Source organism: Onychostoma macrolepis, chromosome 21 (genome assembly GCF_012432095.1).
Source record: "Onychostoma macrolepis isolate SWU-2019 chromosome 21, ASM1243209v1, whole genome shotgun sequence".
NCBI lineage: Eukaryota > Metazoa > Chordata > Actinopteri > Cypriniformes > Cyprinidae > Onychostoma > Onychostoma macrolepis.
Window position 1 is genome coordinate 6,074,545 of NC_081175.1, and position 23,624 is coordinate 6,098,168.

General features: G+C 35.9%; 1 protein-coding gene across 3 annotated transcripts in view; it reads right to left on the reverse strand.

The window, feature by feature from the left end:
- Positions 1 to 23,624, reverse strand: part of dacha (dachshund a) — a 147,950-nt gene that overhangs the window by 75,074 nt on the left and 49,252 nt on the right. For all 3 annotated transcript variants that reach the window (XM_058759065.1, XM_058759064.1, XM_058759063.1), the window contains exon 2: positions 9,530 to 9,645. In XM_058759065.1, the coding sequence (XP_058615048.1) occupies positions 9,530 to 9,645 (116 nt within the window). The remainder of the gene's footprint in view (positions 1 to 9,529; positions 9,646 to 23,624) is intronic.

The following is a 23,624-nucleotide window of genomic DNA, read 5'->3' on the forward strand; positions in this document are numbered from 1 at the left end:
ACATTACGGATAAATGCTTACAATAATTACACAATGGTTCTTGTAACAAAACTTTCATAATGGAGGATTTTACAGCAAATGTAACAATTCAACTATTATTCCTGTAGTAAAACCTAGTTAATTTCCATTCAAATGTTTTAGTTGTGTTTATTATGACTTTATCACAGTTAAACTTGTTCCTCTAGTTAATTTTAGTTAAGGACTGTGGTTTTAGCGCAAATACATAAGTTACACTACAATTTTTGAGGTAAACCCTTGATTGATTTTCGTAACAATTTGTGCTGTCAAACGATTAATCGCGATTAATCGCATCCAAAATAAGTGTTTGTTTACGTAATATATATGTGTATGCTTTGTATGTTTATTATGCATATATAAATACAAACACATGCATGTATATATTTAAGAAAAATATGTTATGTTTATATATTAAATATATTTATATATAAAATATAAGTATATGAATATATAAATGTATAAACGTAAATATTTTCAAAATATATACTGTATTTGTGTGTATTTATATATACATGATAAATACACGCAGTACACATGCATATATAATGTAAACAAAACTTTTATTTTGGAGTGTTTCGTTTGACAGCTCTAATAACAATCTGTGGTTACTGTAAAAATACTACAAATTGTACATTTTTGTAAATGGTTTATTGTAGTTGTACTGTTGTAATTTCTATTTCAGCAGTTTACCATAGTAATTTATGTCAGAGACAAAAGACAACTAAAAGACAAAGACAACTAAAAATAGTTTGTGCGCAAATGTAACCTTTTTTCTTTTTTTTTCTTTTCACTAGTGCTTATTTTCTCACCTCTGGTTTGATACCAGGTAATAAATTTCAGCCTCCTTCATCTTTGGAAGACGTGTGTAGTGATAAGTGAGGAAAAACAGTTTAAAGACAAAAAAAAACGAAAAAAAAAAACATCTCATTCTTTGCCGTCCATTCACTTCAGTAGATCAATGCAGGAAGTGCGGGAGAAGCACTGGGAAGCCATCGGAGAGCGGCCAGCCTCGTCTTTATCAGAAGAGCAGTGGAAATAAACACTTGAAGATCTTCTCCTGTGCGCTAACTCTCTCCGTCCCCGAGCCGGTGCGTGCTCTTGTAATTATGATGTCTTTGTGCTTTTGTTTTTTTCTCTGCCTGCAATAATGAAGAGCTATTGAGACGTCTCCAGCTAGTGTGTTTGAAGACAGGCAGATCACTCTATGATCCAAAAAAAAAATAGCATAGCCTTCATTAAATAGGGATTGAAGGCCACCCACCTATGCACCTGGGGGCAGATGGAGATCTGTGCGTGTGTGTGTGTGTGTGCGTGTGTGTGTGTGTGTGTGTGTGTCTTACAGAAGGACTATGCAGAAATGAGTTACAAGGTGGGAAAGTGTGAATGTGGTGCAAATGAACACTACTAATTTTCAATTAATGTTCCACACTTATAGTTAAACTACAGTCAAAATTTAGAACTTGATTTATATATAAAAATTTGTATATATTTATTAAACATTACTTTTAATCAAAAAATTATTCATGACAATTATTCATACTTTGGTAACACTTTACAATAAGATGTCATTAACTAACATGAACAAACAATGAACAATGAATTTATTACACTATTTATTCATCTGTGTTAATGTTAGTTCATGAAAATACAGTTGTTCATTGTTTATTCATGTTAGTTCAAACACAACTTGTGATTTTAATAATGCATTAGCTGAAATTAATATTAACTAAGATTAATAAATGCTGTAGAAGTATTGTTCATTCTTAGTTCACGTTTTCTAATTTTGTTAACTAATGTTAACTAATGAACCTTATTGTAAAGTGTTACCCACACTTTTAACAGAAAAAGATTCTAATAATTTTACAATAAAAATGTTCATTAGGCTAGCTATTTAAATTACCTCACCATATACAGTAAAAATGATTGAATTGGCTATAATTTTACTGTAAAATACTGTAAAATTGAAGTACAACAGTGTGCATTATCTTATAGTCCACTGTGAAAATCTATATTAAACAGGAATATTAATACAAGAAATATTAATGTAAAATAATACTAATGTACTTTTACAGTAAAAAAAATAAAAATATTAAAATGATGAATGTTTTTTTCTAAGTAAAAAATACGAGTCAACAGAGTGAAAACCAAGTCCTAGCGTGACACATCGCATTTGATTATAATTTATTTGATTTATTTTGTTGCTTCTTATTTTTGTTATTAATTATGTGTCAGATTTATGCTCAATTTTGTGTCGTTTAGTAAAGTCTATATGTTTTTTGTCATTGTTCATAAAAAGACAAAATTTGATAATGTTTAATTTGATATTTAATTTGACATAATTTGGTATTCTACTGTACTACCTGCATTATTATGCTAGTTACCAGTGTATTTGTATCAACAACAAAAAAAAAATTCAGCTGTTCTAAGTATATTGAGAGTTTCGCTTTAGTTATACAGTTATGAACTGTAAAACATACAGGCGCCAACATGTCTCCCATAAGGCTTGAAACATTATTACTGAATTACAGTAAATTTCTGGTAAATTAAACTTTTGAAGCTCTGCATATTAAGCTGCGACATACGGTATAATCAAGAGAGTCTGCGCCTTCACTTACAGTTAGCAGCTCTACGTAAAATACATCAACAACTTCTTCTACACCTGTCAAACTTTACATTTTGGTCACAAATGTAACCCGTGGGATTAAAAGATAAAAAATTCTCCCAAGTCTGTACAGATGTCACCTTTATCAGAAATCAAAAAAGATGTCAAAAAGTCACGGATGTGCTAATGACACTGAGACTTTGAGAAGTTTTTTTTTTCTCTCTCTCTCTCTGACACCAAAAAAAAAAACAATTTGCAAATTAAGAGCTTAATTTGTGTTCAACTGTGGATTTTTTTTTTTTCAGCTGACTTGTCAATTGACTACCATATGTTAAATCTGCACGACTGTGCCACTTCAGGATGTGCGTGTTAACTCATGACTCCTTATGACATTTTACAAACCCAACAAAAGTGCAAAATTAAGTTTAGTGTTGCTGTACGCAAGCGTTCACGTGAATCACAGGTTTAGACAAACGTAACCGCTCACTGGTTCTTGCTGATATCTATATTCCTGGCAGCACAAAGCTTTCGTCTCACACAGTTTGAAAGGCTTAGCGTTCATTAGGATGCAGGAGATGGGCTGCACTGGCCCATATGTCACTAAACAGATCTCCATGTTTTATTTATCCTAGCTCTTTTCCTACACACACACACACACACACACAGTTAACCCCTCCAGTCGGACTGCAACGCAAGTGACCAGCTCTAAATCAGACAAGGCAGCAGGTCACAGTGTAAAACCCGAATTGGTTTATGCAGAATATTTTGAGTGGCAGTGCCAAAGAGCAGTTTGTATACTCTCAGAAAAAAAGGTACAAAAGCTGTCACTTCCAAAAGGTACACTTTTATACCTATTAGGTACTAATATGTGCCTTACATACCAATATGAACCCAATTCTGGACTGAAAAAATCAAGTTCTGACTCTTTTTCTTTTTATATATATATATATATATATATATCTTTAAATGTAGAAACATATCACATTACCGAAGTAAAATGGGTTGTGAAATGCAAATTCATATTGACCTTAAGTCTGACCAGGTGACTAACAACACACAACAACGAGACTCTAGGTGCTTGAAAAAGAAGATGTCTTGTGCGTGCGAGAGTGCTTACAGGTGCATGACGGAGCCAGCGGCAGTCTTAAATACTCCTGCACTGAGTGCGCTGTGTGTTTCTGCACATGTGTGTGAGTGAGTTTAGGGAGGGGGGCAACAGAAGGGGGGATAAACAGATGGAGAAACTGCTCCCCAAAGGGACATGTCATTCATCAAAGTCACCAGCTAGGCCTGCAATTGTTTTCACCCACAGAGAAAGAGAAAGAGAGAGAGAGACAGTGTGTGTGTGTGTGTGTGTGTGTTTGTAGACAGGTTTGTGTAAGAGTCGCTTTCTACAAGTGTGTATGTATGAGATGGAAGGCCAGGGACGTGTGTGTGGGAATGTGTGAGTTTGAGAGAGTGTTCAAGTGTCCTTTCGCTGACATTTCGTATCAGTGCCGCCCATCAGTTATCTGTTATCAGCGGTGGGCCCAGACTCGAACCCCAGACAGGCAAGTGAGTTGGGAAGTCTGTGAAAGTCAAATTACCCTGCATACGGTCAAATACAAAAAGATTATTAGATTTTTTTTTTTTTGATATTTTCTGAAATGAACAGTAGTTTTGGTTACCAGGGTGTTGAAGTTTTTGTTTACATAATATATGTGTGTGTACTGTGTATATTTATTATGTATATATAAAAACACACACATGCATGTATATATTTCAGAAAAATATGTAATGTTTATTTGTGACCCTGGACCACAAAACCGGTCTTAAGTCGCTGGGGTATATTTGTAGCAATAGCCAAAAATACATTGTATGGGTCAAAATTATCGATTTTTCTTTTATGCCAAAAATCATTAAGATATTAAGGAAAGATTATGTTCCATGAAGATATTTTGTAAATTTCTTACTGTAAATATATCAAAACTTCCTTTTTGATTAGTAATATGCATTGCTAAGAACTTAATTTGGACAACTTTAAAGGCGATTTTCTCAGTATTTTTTTGCACCCTCAGATTCCAGATTTTCAAACAGTTGTATCTCAGCCAAATATTGTCAGATCCTAACAAAAAGCTTATTCATCCAGCTTTCAGATGATGTATGAATCTCAGTTGGAAAAATTGACACTTAAGACTGGTTTTGTGGTCCAGGGTCACATTTACTAAATATATTTATATACAATATAAATTATATGAATATAAACATATACATGTAGATACATGTAAATATTTTCAGTACATATACTGTATGTGTGTGTGTTTATATAGACATCATAAATATACACAGTACACACATATATATTATGTAAACAAAAACTTTTATTTTGGATGCGATTAATCGCGATTAATCATTTGACAGCACTACTAGTTAGCAAGTTGTTAAGTTTAGGTATTGGGTAGGATTAGGGATGTAGAATATGGTCATGCAGAATATGTGCTTTATAAGTACTAATAAACAGCCAATATATTAATAATAGGCATTCTAATAAGCAACTAGTTAATAGTGAGAACTGGGCCCTATTCTAAAGCATTACCAAATATTTCAGTTAACAGCACATTGTTGATTATCAAAAATTATTTTCAACTTGTCTCCCTTAAAATGGTTACAGTGCAGCATTCACAGTGGAAGTGAACGGGGCCAGTCTGTAACTGTTAAAATACTCCGTTTCAATAAAATAGCCACAAGACATTAACAGTATACATGTTTACATGATTTTAGCATGATAGAATTACTCACTAACCTTTTCTGAGTGAATTTATATTCAATTTTACAACTTCATTGCCAGGACAATATAACAACAAAAACCCTAAAAAGGCCATAAAAGTGACAACTACAACTTTACAGCTCAAATAATACACAAGTTTTAATAGAAGAATAAATGTGAGTGCTATTATTAAATTATAACCTTCACATTTCTGCTTTTAAATCCTCCAAATCTGACCTCCATTGTAAGTGCTCCACCATAACCTCTTTTTTTGCAAGGGATGAATTGAAATTAATTGAGCTTAACTCGTATTGAACTAGAAACTGATATTCTGGCCTCTAGATATGGCTTGGGTGGCTCCTTCAAAGGGTCCCTCCTTAAAAGATTGTGATGTTTTTTATTGTCCACGGGTGAAAAAAAGTTTTCAAAAGTAATAGCATACCTCTTCTCAATAAGCCGTACAGTTTCAGGTATCATGCCCAAAGCACAAACAACATAAGTTATTCTAATGTCCTGTGCATAAGCGTTGTATATCAGCTCTCGTTCTCTCTCTCCACCGCTCAAGTGCCACAGGCTTATAATGTTTCTGTCAACAGCAATCCAGGAAACCAAATGCAAAAACAAACCCCACAACAACACCTGGTTTACCAGTACCCCCCTACTGCATTCAGACGCTCCGTCCTGACTGGAAACACAGCGGAGGGCTTCGAGAGAAGAGAAAAACACTTCATTTCTCCAGAGACTCTTTTCTCTGGCTGTTTTTTTCTCTTTCTGAGGGTGAGGGTGAGCATTGATATCCTCCGCTGAGCGCCGTATCAGCCGAGCCACCACTTTGTTCTGCCTAATTATGGCGTTAGCAGGAAATAACAGCACAAATTGCTGCTAATAATTAAATGACAAGTCTGATCAGAATCTGCTGATGTGTTAGTAATGCTGCTAAAATGTGACAATAGTTTCAATGCCTCAAATGTATTTCTAAAAACTAATGTGATGAACTGATGTATGGCCACACATTTTAAACAGTGTCTTTATTATGCGTTTAGATTAATATATATATATATATATATATATATCATATATTTAACAGATATATCATAATGAAATAATACATATACAGATAAAATTAGAAAATAATTAATTTAAATAAAAACAAAATTAAATAACATTTAACACACACACACACACACACATATATATATATATATATATATATATATATATATATATGTAAGGTCACACTTTATTTTAAGATCCAATTCTCACTATTAACAAACCATTAACTACGACTTTTGCCTCAATAAACTAATTTGCTGCTTATTAATAGTTAATAGTTTGTAAGATAGTTGTTCAATTTAGTTATTGGGTAGGATTAGGGATATGGTCGAATATGGTCATGCAGAATATGTGCTTTATAAGTACTAATAAACAGCCAATATGTTAATATTAGGCATGCTAAAAAGCAACCAGTTAATAGTGAGAATTGGTCCCTATATTAAAGTAAATAGTTATTTCATTACATCATGAATTCATTATAAATACACACTCGTATAATTACTGACTATAATAAGGACAACTGTAATTAGAATCCATACTAGATTAATATTACAACCAATACTAATTGCCTAATTACATTCATTTTTACCTCATTAAAAAGTCACAAATTCAGTCATTTGCTGTGAAATATCACAAAATTAGTCGTCTTTGATAATTGTGGCCCATTTACAAGTTAATATTTTCAGGTGTTATATTACAATGAATACTGTATCTCCATGGAAGGGTGGTACATCTATGTAAGAGTATTATGTAAAGGTTTTTAGATGATTTACAGGAATTGTTTTTACACATTTAAGCAGCTTGACTTCATCACTTTATTGTGTGTTGTCTATTCTTGCTGGAATACATGCAAGTAACTGAAGAAATGCAAGTGGAAAGGAGTGATTGTTCGCTATAAACATTCAGAATAAGTTCAGCTCCTCAAGTTTCACAATATGTTGATACTGCTGTCATGGGGAATAGACAGAGGCATTCTGACATACATGTGGATGTCAGTTCTTTTAGCGCTGCATGGATTCATGCATGGAATTACAGCAGAAAAACCCGAGGGGTTTGGAACACATCCGGATGGAGTCCAAAATAAACACTTTATTTCATTTAACATGTTTAAAAGGGTAAATGATACCAGTAACTAACATCTGGAAGAAGTACATATTTAAAAGTTACACTATTTATTTTTAAAAGGTAGTCTATTATGCAACAAGGCTGCATTTATTTGATCAAAAATACAGTAAAACCTATAATACTGTGAAATATAATTACTATTTAAGAGAACTGTTTCTGGATTATTCCTATGATGCAAAACTGAATTGTCAGCATCATTTCTCCAGTCTTCAGTGTCATGATCCTTCAGAAATCACTCTAATATAATGATTTGCTGCTCAAGACTATTTCACTATTTTATATCTACTATTTAATTTTTTTTTAACTAATAATTTTATTCAGCAAGTGAAGACATTCATAATGTAACAAAATATTTCTTAAAAAAATAAAATAAAAATAAAAACTTTCTAAAACTTAAAAAAAAAAAATCCTGAAAAATATATCATGGTTTCCAGAAGAATAACAAGTAGCCCAACATAGATAACAATAAGAAATTATTTCTGATGGATCATGGGGCACTGAAGCTGGGAGAAATGGCTAGTGAAAATTCAGCTTTGTATAACAAGAATAAATTGCATTTTAAAATATATATAAAATGAATATGGTTATTTTAAATTGTAATAACATTTCACAATATTAGTGCTTTTATTGTTTTTCTGATCGAATAAATGCAGCTTTACCCTGTTGGACCAGCTCATAACCAGCTTATAACCAGCTCAAGACCAACTAAGGATCAGCTTAAACCAGCTCAAACCAGCTCAAACCAGCTGCCAGGCTTCAAAACATACCTAGCCAACATATGCTGTTTTTTTCCACAGGGTAGTGAGCACAAGACTTTCAAAAAAATAAAATAAATAAATAAATAAAATAATGATTCCAAACTTATGAGCAGTAGTGTATAGTCTTCATGAAATATGATTGTTAAAAATGTGACAGTAAATCCACCTCTGCTAGAGGCCAACTTAAATTAAATAAACTTAAAAATTAAATAAATAATAACCTGTATAGCAAAAAGAAATAAAAATAAGAATTGTTTTTTTTTTTTCATGTTACGTAAGAATGGTTTTACAAACGATTCACACAGAAATTCATGTTCACGTTTCATGAATGAGGCCCGTAATATCAATGTCCCTATTAACTCGCGTTGCTCTCAAATCGCATCGCATCCTACAAAGTCAGACGTTTGTTGGCGTTGGGGACGGTGAGATGAGCAGAGGGATTGAGAGAAATGTGGACGCACATTTTAAAGAGCTCCTCCCCCCCCCCCGGAGCGGCCGGCAGAAATAACAACAGAGTCATCTAAAATCAATCAGCGGGGCCGGCTAACGTACTGCTCCGGCTACTCCGCGACGCAGATCGATACACGCGCTGGCCATTGTGAGAGCTAAATTGCCACTACCATCAGCAATTTAGAGAACTGAAGCTAAAAGGCAAGAAGAGGAGAGAAGAGCAGACATGACGTTAACGTATCCGAGCACGACGCTAAACGACACATGCGGTTTAGTCGCAAAAAAAAAAATACGCAAACAAACACGCAGGTGATGTCCAGTGGTTTGGGATTTGGTCTAAAAGCGATAAAACAATTCCTCTGAAACAGATTGAATTCCAAAGGAAGGAAAGATGAAAGAGGGACGACGAGAGAGAAAGAGAGAAAGCAAATGCGTGCACAGGAAAAAAGCAAAGAGGCAACAGAAATCCAATAGTTTAACCTCTGTTTGAGACGCAGTGGTGGCCAGTGAAGGACAGAGGGAGAAAATCAATATGAGCTGATTTGCAGAAGGTGGAAGAGTGGGAGGAGGAGAGAAAAGGAGAGCGAGAGAGATGGGAAACAAGACAGACAGCACAGATCAAAAAATACAGATTCCACAGAAGAAAGAAAAATCAAGCATAAATGAGACAAAATGTTCATATATGTGGTTTTACACACTGGCGTCCGTCGTTCATTGACAGGTGAGGCTGGTATTTTTAGGTCTTGCAGGTGGGTGAGCGAGAGAGGGGGGTCTTACCTGTCGGGGAGAGCAGACCGGGAGAGAGCAGCCCGTGAACGCTGTGAGGAAGCAGACGAGAGCTGTCCTGCATCGCCACGCCGAGAGAACGCTTGGGAGGACGACCGGGCCGAGAACTGCACAGAAAAAACACAACAGCGGTTTAATATGCCATCAGATACATTTGCATCTAAATGTTTGTTTGATCATGTACAGTAGGTCACAGGGACACATGATTGAGAGATGTATTTTGATTGATGAACACCAAATATAGGCTACTTATGGGTCAATGACATGACCCTCATTCATTAATAAAAAATAAAAAAAAATTCTTGAATAGACACATGATGACATTATTATTATACATTGCCCACAATACATAGTCTTTTTAATCTTTTTTTAACTGTTTAAATTTTGATAAAGCCTTGTTAGAGGAAATAAATTCTTGACTAGAAAAATAGTTAAATTATGCCATTAAGGCTTTATCAAAAATTAAACAGTTATCCTTTTGAAAAAATGCTTATAAAATTATTTTCAACAATAAATTCTTCACTTTTTTTAAAGGTAGTAATATTATTATTATTATTGTTATTTAATTTGGGGTACAACCAACATAAAAAAAATCACTTTTTTTATGAGAAGGAAAGGTTAGTTCTGGTTGTAAAATGCTGTCGTGTGACTCCCTAAAAACTTAATAACATTTATTATTAATAGAAATTCATGATATTTGTATGAAAAAAACTTTTACTCTAAAAACCCTAATAAAAACCCTTTTACCCTAAATAATAATATGTTATTACTTTTCTAGAGTCACCTTTAATTTTAGTCATTAAATTGAACCTTTCTTTAAATGTAGAGTTTTTTTAGAGCTTGCAAGTCGATTAAAATATTTAATCTAATTAATTGCAAACTAAACTCAGCTGTGAAAATACCCACAAATATTATTAAAGCTATTATTGTGTTAAATGAGAAAGTATCAAGTAGACAAATAGTAGCTTTAGAAAGAAATATTTTGTTTGATTTAACATAAAATGTATTACACATAAACTTTTGTTTAAGTTTAGATGTAAGTTTAGACTACAATGGACTAACATAAACTATGGAACATAAAAGAAGAAAATTAGAGAAACATCTCAGTAATTTTTTCACTGGTAATTAAAACAGTTTTGTTACCAACAGTCTTCAAAATACCTTCTTTTATATACTGCGCAAAAGAAAGTAAGTCATTCATGTTTGAAACGACACGAGGGTGAGTAAATGATGACAGAATTTTTATTTTGGTGAACTATCCCTTTAATGTTTCTGTATTTATTTATTTATGTTTTAAAAAATAAAATGAAACTAAAACTGCCAGCAGGTGGCGGTAAATGTCTTTAAGTCATTCATTCATTCAATTTGTTCAAACGGCTGATTCATTCAGGAATTAAAGGGTTACTCCACCCCAAAATGAAAATTTTGTCATTAATCACTTACCCCCATGTCGTTCCAAACCTGTAAAAGCTTTGTTCGTCTTCGGAACACAATTTAAGATATTTTGGATGAAAACCGAAGAGCCTATACTGCTTGTGTCCAGCGGATATTTTCCAAAATGGCGCTACACTGACACAGAGAAGACGAACTGTTGAATAAAGTCGTTGTTTTGTTTTCTTTGCGCAGAAAAAGTGTTCTCATCGCTTCATTAAATTCAGATTGAACCACTGATGGCAGATGGACTTTTCTGACGATGCTTTTCATACTTTTCTGGACCCTGACAGTTCAATTTACTATGCAGTCAATGGGACAGTCACAAGCCTCCCGGTTTTCATCCAAAATATCTTAAATTGTGTTCCGAAGACGAATGAAGCTTTTACAGGTTTGGAACGACATGGAGGTAAGTGATTAATGACAAAATTTTCATTTTGGGGTGGAGTAACCCTTTAAGTAAACGGCTCTTTCTATGAATGGGCCTTTGAATCATTGGTTCACGTGATTCGTTCAAAACGAGGATTTATTCAGAAACTAAACACCGCTGTGTTGCTCACAGACGTACAACAATTCTGCTGTGGCTTTATAGGTTATATTTTTGTTGGCAAAATTGAGCAAAAACACAATATTTTGTTTAAAATATAGCACAATATTAACTTATTTTCTGAACAGTTGTATAAAATTACATTTGCACTCGTGCTATTTGAACATAAACAGCACTCCTGTGATATAGCTCTCACTGCTCATGGGATATCGTATCATATAAATATGAGACAAAAACTCATACAGGTGCAGTTTTTGCGGCAATATCTTGAATTTTAGAGCATAACTGCATTTATGAAGTTGTTGCCTTGCATCATATTTGTCAACAGTCAACTGTATGAAATGTAAGATGACACGGGTCTGGGGGCGGGGCCAGTGCGTTAGCGGTTATTTTTCATAACTAATAACGCGTTAAACTGACAGCCCTAGGCTTTTTTTTTGGTTTGTTTTTTGTAACTGTATGAAGCCAACATGAATACAAAGGCTACATTTCTAAGAAACTGGCTTTTTATATATATATCTTTATCATCAGCGTTACAGTAAATGGTGCAAATGTGATTTTCTGGAAAGTTCAGCCTCTTCTGACAGACCAATGAAATTGTTTCAGAGCATAAGCAAGTTACTATTTTACACACATCAAACAAACATACATACGGTTACACATCATCGCCTGTCATGATAGATACGTGAACAAGCACGGCTTTAGAATCCCATTCCGCTAACGTACAACACGCTAGACAAATTATTCAACACAAAACACAAACACACACTTATCTCCCACACTTCATTGTGAGACGGGGCTATCAAAGAGACAGGTACATGACAGTTCGAACCCTGCGCAAGGGTGCTGGCAGAGCAAAATAAGCCAGAAAAGCAAAATGCTAATTCTACTGCTGCATATCATTGGATCATGTCCAAGTACATCAAGCAGCACGTGTTTTTCACCGTTCTATTAATACTGCAGCGCTAACAAACACAAACCAGAGCAGAATCACCACTGACCTGATCATAGTAAAGCCAAGAGGAAGATCGCCACAGCAAGCCACTTGTTCTTAATAGAATTACACTGGAGTTTCAGAGAGTAGTAGTATTACATAGATGTTTCACAAATCATTCATGGCAGCATACAACGTGTGCATATATAGCCAATGTAGACAACTAAAGTCAACACAAAACAGCATTTTCAACCAGTTTTACATCCATTATATGATGTATTTTTAAGCCCAACCTGAATGCAAGTTTTCTACTGATTGTGGAGAACAAATGAAATATCACCAGCACCAACTTACATTAATGTTACATTAATGTTAGCATGAATTTAAAATTGGTTACTTTTGATGTAATTTGTTCATAACATTAAAAAAGAAGTTTTGTTCATTGCAAATTTGTGGAGATGTTTATTTTATTTTATTTTATATCACACCAACAACACTATTCAGCAGTATAAAATATTTGAGGTTTTCAAAATTGGGGAAAATTTCTGAGAAAAAGTGCTATGGAAGGCTGTTTCTGTCACAGAATTAAAAAAATAAATAAAAAATAAACAAATTCTGACTTGCGAGATGTAAACACAGGATTGTCTTTTTTCTGACATTACATCTCACAATTCACAATTGTTTTTAACCATGGAAAAGTCTTTGTTTTTTTTTTTTTACAATTTTTACAATTCTTACTTCTCTTCTCAGAATTGCAAGGAAGAAAGTAATTTTATATCATGGAATTCTATTATATCTCGCAATTCGGACTTTATCTGAATTTTGAGTTCATATCTCACAATTATGACTTTTTTCTGAAAATGGCGAGGAAAAAAGTCTGAATTGTGAGATAAAAAGTCCCAATAACCTTTTACATTTTTTATTCTGTGGTGAAAGCAGGCTTCCAATCCATACGATACAGATAAATTCAAATTAATAATAATTATTATTTAAATTTAATAGTAAAAGTAATTTTCCACTTATTTTAATAATCTTTAATGCAATGATAACACGTCATAAGATAACATATCACATTATTATTTACTTCATTTTTTTTTTAATTATATATATTTGAGTTACTTGGTATTAAATTTCAGCCTCTGGCCTAAACTGCACTTCCATCACTCTCAGGTCCATCTTCATTCTCTAAGACCTTAGTAGTGCACTTATGTGTATTTTTAAGTACTTACATTTCAGACCTGAAGCAATACTGCAGTCAAACAATGCCAATAAACAGAAAATCTACTAGAAGCCAAATGGATCAATGGTAAACTTCAAAAGACCCTTCAACCTCCAGTTTCATCCATAAGGTACCATACTGTCCTTCCTCCCTTTCCTGCCCCAAGATATCCCAGTTTGACTTGCTGATGTGTTGACAAGCTTGTCATGGTCCGTGGCAAATGGGAATCACTTTGGACCGTCACATTACTAATCCAATTAAAAACTATGAACAGTGGAGCGTGGTGGAAAAGAGAGGCAATCAACATGAATCACTTTAGCCGTTGTAGTGCCTGTAAGTGGAGAGCAGTCGATGGAGTTAACTGTACTGTAAAAAAAAACGTCAGCACAGTTTGCCAGACCACAATTCCTCTCTAGTGCGGACAAAATTAAGGGAGTCCTTGATTCTGGGAGAGTTCAACAAACTACTTTTAGCCTGGTTTTGTTTGACTTTTTACTCTGAGAACATGTTTGATTGAAAAACTCGCCGTATATGACTTTTTACGAACTGATTTAACTGACAGAGAAAGTGGAGGGAATCAAGACATGACACTGGGTGGATTCGAACTGGTGTCTCCCACATGAACACCATGTAGTGCTAACTTCTAGGCCACAGGTGAGAAAGAAACTCACTATAACTTACTGTTACTAAAAAAATCCACAAAGACCTTTGTGTACAAAGGCCTGAGTCTGTTTCAAAGTTGGTTTTTACATCATTCTGACAAAAGCCACGTTGGAAAACAATCAATTACCTCAGTGTTCCGATAACACGACTCCATTTCCTTTGTGGAAAGCAAATTAGAAAACAGCCTGGTGGGGCAGCAAATGATTCTGTGGGGTCATTGTGGTGCAGGAAGAAAAAATCAGCAAAATGTCAAAAGATCCCGCCTTTGAAGACGGTCAGCTACTAATTTGAAATCACACATCAGTGATTGTTAAAAAAAACTTAAGCAGACGTTTCCGGTCATGCTTAGAGTGAGGTGGAAAACCATTTCCTGTAAAGCTCCACATCAGTATACGTGTATGTTGAAGAACAAGACTAATTCTTTCTTTCCTCATTTGGAGCATCTGACTCACTTGCTCCTTTCGAAGGCATTCCTAATCGAGGCGTGCCCGAAGTACAAGATAGAAAAAAAGCCAACATGCTGGAGTCGTTAGAAGTCTGCAGTCAGGCGATTGTGCATGAACAGGCACTTGACTCCCGCGGGACTCTTAAAGCTATTTTCTTATTTAGCTCCACTTTGACTGGGTATTGTTAGAGGCCGAGCAGTTCTTTCCTCGCTCGTGACAGGTGCTTCCCTTATATAAAACCCATCCTTTCATTTTCAAGAGCGCTTTCGGAAAGGTACAGCCGTCGTGTACTCAACACAATGTTCCAGAAAGAGTTCTGGAATTCTAATTGCGTGGAAATATGAGACTTGGTATTATTACTACGAACAAGGATATAGTACTGAAAAAGTGATTTAATTAATATATATTTTACAGTGGTACATATTTCATCTTATGGCTTATATAATGAGCTTTTTTATTGTTATCAACATTTTGTTATACGTGTAAATGCACTTGTGTGTGAACGGAAGGCTGTTAAACAAAATACAAATATTTGCTGTGCAAGAAAAGTTGGGAATTAGCTTTAATAATCAGTTGGGTATGTGCTCTTGTATTGCACAATTATCATTTTTGATTATGAAAACTGTGACACCAATATGAATCAAATTTTTAATTTTAAAAATTAAAATTTTATTTTGGTGATGATGCATGAATGGTTGCAGTACGAGTATTGCGTAAAATGCAAACATTTAACGAAAAAGATAATTGGGCAATTTTACTGCAATTTAACAAAGTTTCATGTATACAAATTTTCAAAAGTTTTATACATTTTATAGACTAGTTGTTGCAGCCATAATTTCAAATTCTGCAAATAAAATAAAAAAAATAAAATAAATAAAACTACAGAATTTCAAACTGCTGCTAAGTATCCAATAATGTGGAGGTGACAATAGCCAAGTTCTCGAGTTCTTACTGTGAAAACAGGATTTTTAAGAACGGCAGAAACCGCATGAAGACTCCTAATCAGAGTGTCCTGACTTTGTCTCCATTAAACGGCTGTAATGCAGGTCTATTGAGGGCTGCCGGTTGTCGGTATATTGAACCGGCACCCTGTGAACCGCTCAGTTCTTCAGTCAATCTGACTGTAATAGAGCCTCTTATACCCTGAGAATTCCCTGATATGGGAATATTTTTCATCTCCCTTTCCCACTCGCAGGCATGATGCCCATGTGCGTTCCCTACAGCCACGACAGACAGTGAAGAGCAGCGAGTATACAATCACACACACACTCTCCTCTCTTTCCCGTATCCCATCGGGCTGGAGGAACAGATGGCAGTGAAAAGTCATTCACACGTTACTGCACGTTCCACACGCCGGAGAAGAAAACCCTGTCAGTACGCTCGTCGCAACCAATCACTCTGCTCAAATCCCCGGCGACAGCATCGCGCTCTGCTGGGGACCGGCGAAAACTGGGTTACTAAGCACTTTTTATTCTCTCCCGGCTTCGTAAATGTGCCCTTGTCATCTTTTAAATGGCCTTATTCAATATTCATGAACAGGCGACACCTGCTTGTCTCGCTGAGACAATGTGGCTGAAAAGATGGGGGCGGGGCAAGTTCCGAGGTAGGTGATTCAAACCACACCCCTTTCTGCAGAGTGGGCGTGGCCTAAGAGTTTGTTCGCAGGATCGAACTTTGTTTTAATCTTCTCGTTTAGCGAGAACTGTTTGTAATAATATTTAGCCCGAGAAGAAGCAAAGGCCAAGAGTTGGACCGTGGCCGGAGGGGGGTGAGGGAGGACAAGGAGGGAAAACAAAATCAGATTTCCAAAATTATAATGGAAAACGGTTTTAACAACAACAAAGACGGCAGCTGAGGCAAGAGAAAAATGTACGAGTCAGGGTGCCTTTGAAGATATTTAATTAAAATCTAATCCTGCATTCTTAAAGGCTCACATAAATTAAGCTGTCAGTCAGGAGATTTATGCATTCACATTTGCATATTGCATACAATTCATCAATTACTCATGTTTGAAAGGCTTGAGTATCCCAGGGAGAGGAACTACCAGTGTGCCAGCTCAGAGAGACAGACAGCGAAAGAGAGACAGCGTGAGGGAGAGAGACAGACAGAGAGGATGATGGGGCTCTTGGTACCCGCTGATGCCCAAGAGGAGTCAGTCTCCATATGTCCATGCATTCAACCAATACTACTCAAATCCTTTCTCTTGCAAACGTACACACACACACACACACACACACTGTGCGTGAAGCTGTCTGGTCTCAGACTGCCACATGTAAAGCTCTATTCTCACAGTCAGACAACTGCCGCTGATTTCATTCTGCACTTTGCTCTCAGTGTTGTACAACTAAACTAATTAGTGTACACTAGAGCGGGCCACAAGTACATGTGGCAGGCACAAGCTAAATGATTCACGCTTTACACAATAGTTACTACATAAACATTTCATATGTCTACAATATGTTATTTTCATGACTTAAAGTCTCTTATGCACACCAAAGTTGCATTTATTTTATCAAAATTACAGTAAAACACTAAAATTGTGAAATATCATTGCAATTAATCTATGTAAATATATTTTAAAATGTAATTTATTGCTGTGATGCAAAGCTGAATTTTCAGTTTTCAGATTCACTTGATCCATCATAAAATCATTCTAATATGCTGATTTGCTGCTCAAAAAACACTTATTTTAATATTTTTGTGGAAACCATGATACCTGATTTTTCAGGATTATGTGATGAATAATAAGTTCAAAAGAACAACATTTATTTGAATTAGAAATCTTTTGTAACAATATAAATGTCTTTACTGCCAGAAGTTTTTTTTTTTTTGTAAAAAGTATCATATGTAAGTTTAATTTTATACAAATCGAAAAAAAACAAAAAACAAAAACATAGCCAAGAATAACAATATAAAGTGAAAGATTTTACATGTTTTTTTAATATTCCAGGTTAAAAATAAAAACACTATGACTATGTCTATACAACTGCCCCTTAGTTTACCATTTAAAGTACATTTATATTAACAAATTTTACAGACTAAACTAAAGTTCAAATTATTTTCTGATATCACGACCCACAGATGTTGTCAATAAAGCTTGTATTGTCTTCTATCGAACTGCATTTCAGTACAGGCAAGGTCACACCTGACATTTCCAGGTATGTATGTTCAGTCATCACTCTTTCTTATAAAGCCATCCAATATTTCTCAGATTAAAGGCCAATGCTTTTAATTTGGGAAAGGCTTTGGCCGTGGTAGGGCTGTTTTTCCCCACAGGCTTGTCTCACACTGTGTTCCATTATCTTGATTGTGATTGTCAGACGAAGACTATTGTTAACCATAACTAGCGGTTTTGCTGTAGGGCCGAGGCAAGCCAAGTGCAGGGCGGTGCAACCGAGGAGACGCCAAGAAATTAGGACAACCGTCTCCAACCACCTACTGGTTGGCTAGTTGAATTTCAGAGTGGATGGAGTGTTTAATAATCCGTGGCCAAGAAAAAACAAAGATGGGGAAAAACATTAACGTTAACGTTGATCTCTTATAGGAACCTAAGAGTTATTCCAGAAAGCAGGTTATGCAGCGACATACCTGGCAAGTTTATGGATAGGTAAACGGATAACTTCAACTTATACTTGTATGTGTATATATATATATATATATATATATGTGTATGTATGTATGTATGTGTGTGTGTGTGTGTGTGTGTGTGTGTGTGTGTGTGTGTGTGTATGTATGTAAAGTGCCGTGAAAAGGTTTTTGCATATGTATCACACTTAAAAGATTCAGATCATCAAACACATTTTAATATACACAGATAACCCAAGTAAATACAAAATGCAGTTTTGAAATGATGATTTAATTTATTAAGGGAAAAAAGCTGTCCAAACCTGCCTGGCCCTACGTGAAAAAGTAATTGCCCCCTAAATCCAATAACTGGTTGTGCCACCCTTTGCAGCAACAACTGCAATCAAGCGTTTGCGATAACTGGCAATGAGTCTTTCACATCGCTGTGGAGGAATTTTGGCCCACTCTTCTTTGCAGAATTGTTTTAATTCAGCCACACTGGAGGGTTTTCAAGCATGAAAGGACTGTTTAAGGTCATGCCACAGCATCTCAATCGGATTTAAGTCCGGACTTTGACTTGGCCACTCCAAAACCTTCATTTCGTTTTTCTTGAGCCATTCAGAGGTGGACTTGCTGGTGTGTTTGGGATCATTGTCCTGCTGCATAACCCAAGTGTGCTTGAGCTTGAGGTCACAAACTGACGGCCGGACATTCTCCTTCAGGATTTTCGTGACGTGACGTGACGTGACGTGACGTGACGTGACGTGACGTGACGTGACATACAGCCAAGTATGGTTACCCATACTCAGAATTCGTGCTCTGCATTTAACCCATCCAAAGTGCACACACACAGCAGTGAACACACACACACCGTGAACACACACCCGGAGAAGTGGGCAGCCATTTATGCTGCGGCGCCCGGGAAGCAGTTGGGGGTTTGGTGCCTTGCTCAAGGGCACCTCAGTCGTGGTACTGAGGGTGGAGAGAGCGCTGTACATTCACTCCCCTCACGGTCTGAGGAATTTTCTGATCTATCAGAATCTTTTCTGATAGAGTGCAGAATTCATGGTTCCATCAATTATGGCAAGTCGTTCAGGTCCTGACCATCACACTACCACCACCATTTTTGACTGTTGGTATGATGTTATTTTTATGAAATCCTGTGTTGGTTTTACGCCAGATGTAACGGGACACACACCTTCCAAAAGTTAAACTTTTGTTGCATCAGTCCACAGAATATTTGCCCAAAAGTCTTGGGGATAATCAAGATATTTTTTGGAAAATGTGAGACGAGCCTTTGTGTTCTTTTTGGTCAGTAATGGCTTTTGCCTTGGAACTCTCCCATGGATGCTGTTTTTGCCCAGTCTCTTTCTTATTGTTGAATCATGAACACTGACCTTAATTGAGGCAAGTGAGGCCTGCAGTTCTTCAGATGTTGTTCTGGGTTCTTTTATGAGTCGTCTTTGCGCTCTTGGAGTAATTGTGGTAGGCCGGCCACTCCTGGGAAGGTTCACCACTGTTCCAAGTTTTCTCCATTTGTGGATAATGGCTCTGACCATGGTTCACTGGAGTCTCAAAGCCTTAGAAATGGCTTTATAACCCTTTCCAGACTGATACATGTCAACTATTTTCTTGAAAGATCTGAATCTTTTAAGTGTGGCAAATATGCAAAAAAATTAAAAAACAGGAAGGGGACAAAAACCTTTTCACGGCACTGTATATTCACACACTTATATAAAAATGTATATGTAAATATATATATATATATATATATATATATATATACACGCATATATATATATAATAGGGGTGGAACGGTACACAGATGTCACGGTTCGGTACGTACCTCGGTTCGGGGGTCACGGTTCGTTAAGATTTCGGTATAACAGGAAAAAAAAAATCTACTATGCTCTGTTTCTTTTCATTTATTTTGAACAGACAGTAGTGCAAATTAAAAAAAATTCCATCTAGATGTGAAAATAATAAATATTATTACGTTATATAAAATCTGTTTTGTTTTCATTGTGAGTGTTTACAAATAAAAGCAGACCTTTATACAGAGATTATTAATAAGACAATAAGTGTTTAAAGTTGATTCTGCTAGTATAAGGAAACAGTTGAAGTGATCGTGCCAGAGCGTGCACACACACACACACACAACACATTGCTAACTTGACAGCACAGTTGGTATTTTATCAAAATAAAATACAGTGAGCCAAACATCAGCACACCCGCCTCTGTGTCACCGTTGGAACGCGACTGAAGTACAAAGGCTATAATTTACATAATAAATAATAGTTTAGCATTCAGATACGTTACATCGCAAATATGGAAATATTATGGAATATTTGGATTTGTGTCGAATTGAGAGGTAGGATACTCGAGCACAAAGCTCCATTTCGCAAACAGTTGAGTGCGCAAGCCTTTAAAGCATACTCCATTGTCGGTCTATGTGAGAGATGCGTTCAGAATCAGCACATGGTCACTGTCTAGGGGGCTTTGTTTTCAAGTGCGCAACTCATGGCATTCGCTGTTCTTCTGCTGGCGGTTATCAAACAGCGCTGCATTACTGCGGGCACCCCCTTCTGGATTGGGGGTGATTTGCCTGTATTCGTCGTAAGGCCTAATGCACCGAACCGAGATGTTCGTACCGTGACGGTTCAGTACGAATACATGTACCGTGCCACCCCTAATATATAATGATTATAACTATAATATATTTATATTAAAATGCTTATTTTACTCTATTTTGTTTTATTTAATTCTCATCTCACACATTTACATTCAAAAGTTTATTTATTTAGTGTTGCAACAGGACATTTCTATATCATGTATTTTTATAATAAATGTATAAATGTGATACACCTCACTTTACAATAAATGTGGAAGTAAAATGGATAAACTTACACAGCCATATATCTTTACAAGCACAGACTGTTTTAGCTCTATCTATTTAGATATTTAGCACCAAACAAACAATATAATTCTTGCTCATGGTAATAAAACCTGATTAAAGATTAACTATTAAAAGATACCATTAAAAATGATTGCACAACCAGCCAGTAGGTGGCAATATGCATGAAGACTGTAAATCACCATTAAACACCATTTGTTTTCATGGTGATTATTTTCATGGTTCACGTTCTCCTGGTTGCATTTTTGGAAGCGATAACCATGAGTAAGACCAATCGAGATTTTGGGGTTTATGTGTTGGTATAACCCTGCTTTCTGTTTACCTACAGTACCCACCTCAAGTATATTAAAGAAATTTTAATCTAAAAAATCTTCTCTTTACCTAAATTAGATGATTAAATTCTGAATTGCTTTTGTCGAGGCGGCCGCCATAACGGATGACCTCACATCAGCTAATGACAGTAAACAAAGGTGTGTTTTTCTAAAATGCCGACTCCTGGGATGCCACCAGAGAAAGGTCAAGCGCTCAGAGCGACAGAGTCCCGTCTATGTGGCACGGTCTCTTTCGCACGCATACACACAAATACACATGCTGTCCGGCCCTCACAATGTCGCTTTTGTTCTGTGTTATTAACTGAGAGAATTCCTTTGCTTCAAGCTTTTATTAAAAATCTCGGTGCGGCTGTGCGCAAGGAACCGTTTCGGAAAGGGCCCAGAAAAAACAGAGCATCTCCCGAAGAGAAATCTCCACTCGTGGATTTCTTTAAGTGCTGCCTCCGTCTGACACCGTGTAGCTTTTAGCTTAAGTAACCGCCGATCATAATTTTTCCCTCCTTCTCTCAGCAGTGCCACTACAGAGCTACTGATGGTATTGAATAAATGTCAGATGTCTTCCCCCCTGCTGTCTGCTCCGAGAGCGAGAGGAGCGAGAGAGAGGTGTTGCCTTATTCATGGTGGGCGGGCGGGTGGGGAGGGAGAGTTTGTTTGTGAGCCATTATCTTCATCCATCAATCAAATCCGAGAAGCGCGTGACACGAGCGCATCATTTGATTGCACATGGGAGCCTGTGTGTATGAATATCCATAACAATATGGACGTCCAGTGAGATGATCTTTATTTCTAAATGACACACAAGGCCTTGACACATGCTGCTAAACAGCAGATCACCAGGTCTGCGTGGAAAAGCTCTGCGGATTTACACAGAATTAGTATGTACGGCATTCACAAAGTTCTACACGGCCCCTTGGTCTGTTTAAGACATTTTACCATACTGAAATCCATTCCACAATTAATGCAGAAAATGCAATTAAAGTGTACAGCTTATATGTGAACCAGCTGAGCACAAAACAGGCCCACTTTTGTCACACCTTTTCAAGATTATATTCACAAATTTAAATGTGTTAAAGTGAAACAGAAAGGAATTTCACGACATCTCAGCACTACATCAGTTATCGGCCTAAATTGGATATTTTTGAATGTATCATAACTGGTTGATATCTATCCCAGCATCCCAGAGATCCCTACTGTATTGTTATGAAGGTTTTTTTTTTTTATATACTACATATTTAGGGTAAAAGTATAAAAGACTATTAATTCTACATTTTATTTTATCTGTCATACTGTGCATACTATTCGCTTCTAGCATACTGTACATACTAATAATTTTAGTTCTTGCATGTGCAATTTCCTTTTTTTTTTAAGTAGTATACATAAAGATATAATATTGGCCATTTATCGGTTATGAAAAAGATGATAAATTAATGCTTGTATGATTCAACAACCATGCAACATTTGACACAATTTATGTAACTTAAAAACAGTGAAAATTTACACTGAAAGAAATGATTTTCAAAATTCTAAATAAAACAAAGACTAGTTTAAAAAGAAAATATGATTTCAGTCTTTCTATTTCAAAATTTCATGCTTAATTCTTTGTAGTTATTTGTGTAATTATTTCTTTGTAATTCTTCATTTACATTCACAGTAAATCCTACATAATTCTTTTTTCAATTTTCATAGATTTCCCTTTCTACTATAAATAAACAGCAGAAAATGAATGAAATCAATGGAACTTTCATTTTTAAGATCTATTACAGTGAGCTTGTACATTTAAATGTGTGATAAAGCGTGTGTTTGTGTGTGTGTGAAAGGGGTCAACGAAGAGGCCATCTATCCAATACTCAAAGGAACACAATACTCAGACACACACATCATTTTTAAAATCGTCTGTTCCAGCTGAATTCACGGTTTAATCCTTCCTCTTTAGACATGCTCACTTCCTTTTTTCAGCCCTGCATCTCTGTGATTCTGTATTGACTCTTCACTGAACATATGATGAGCCGGTGATTTACCACACGGGGGAATGGACG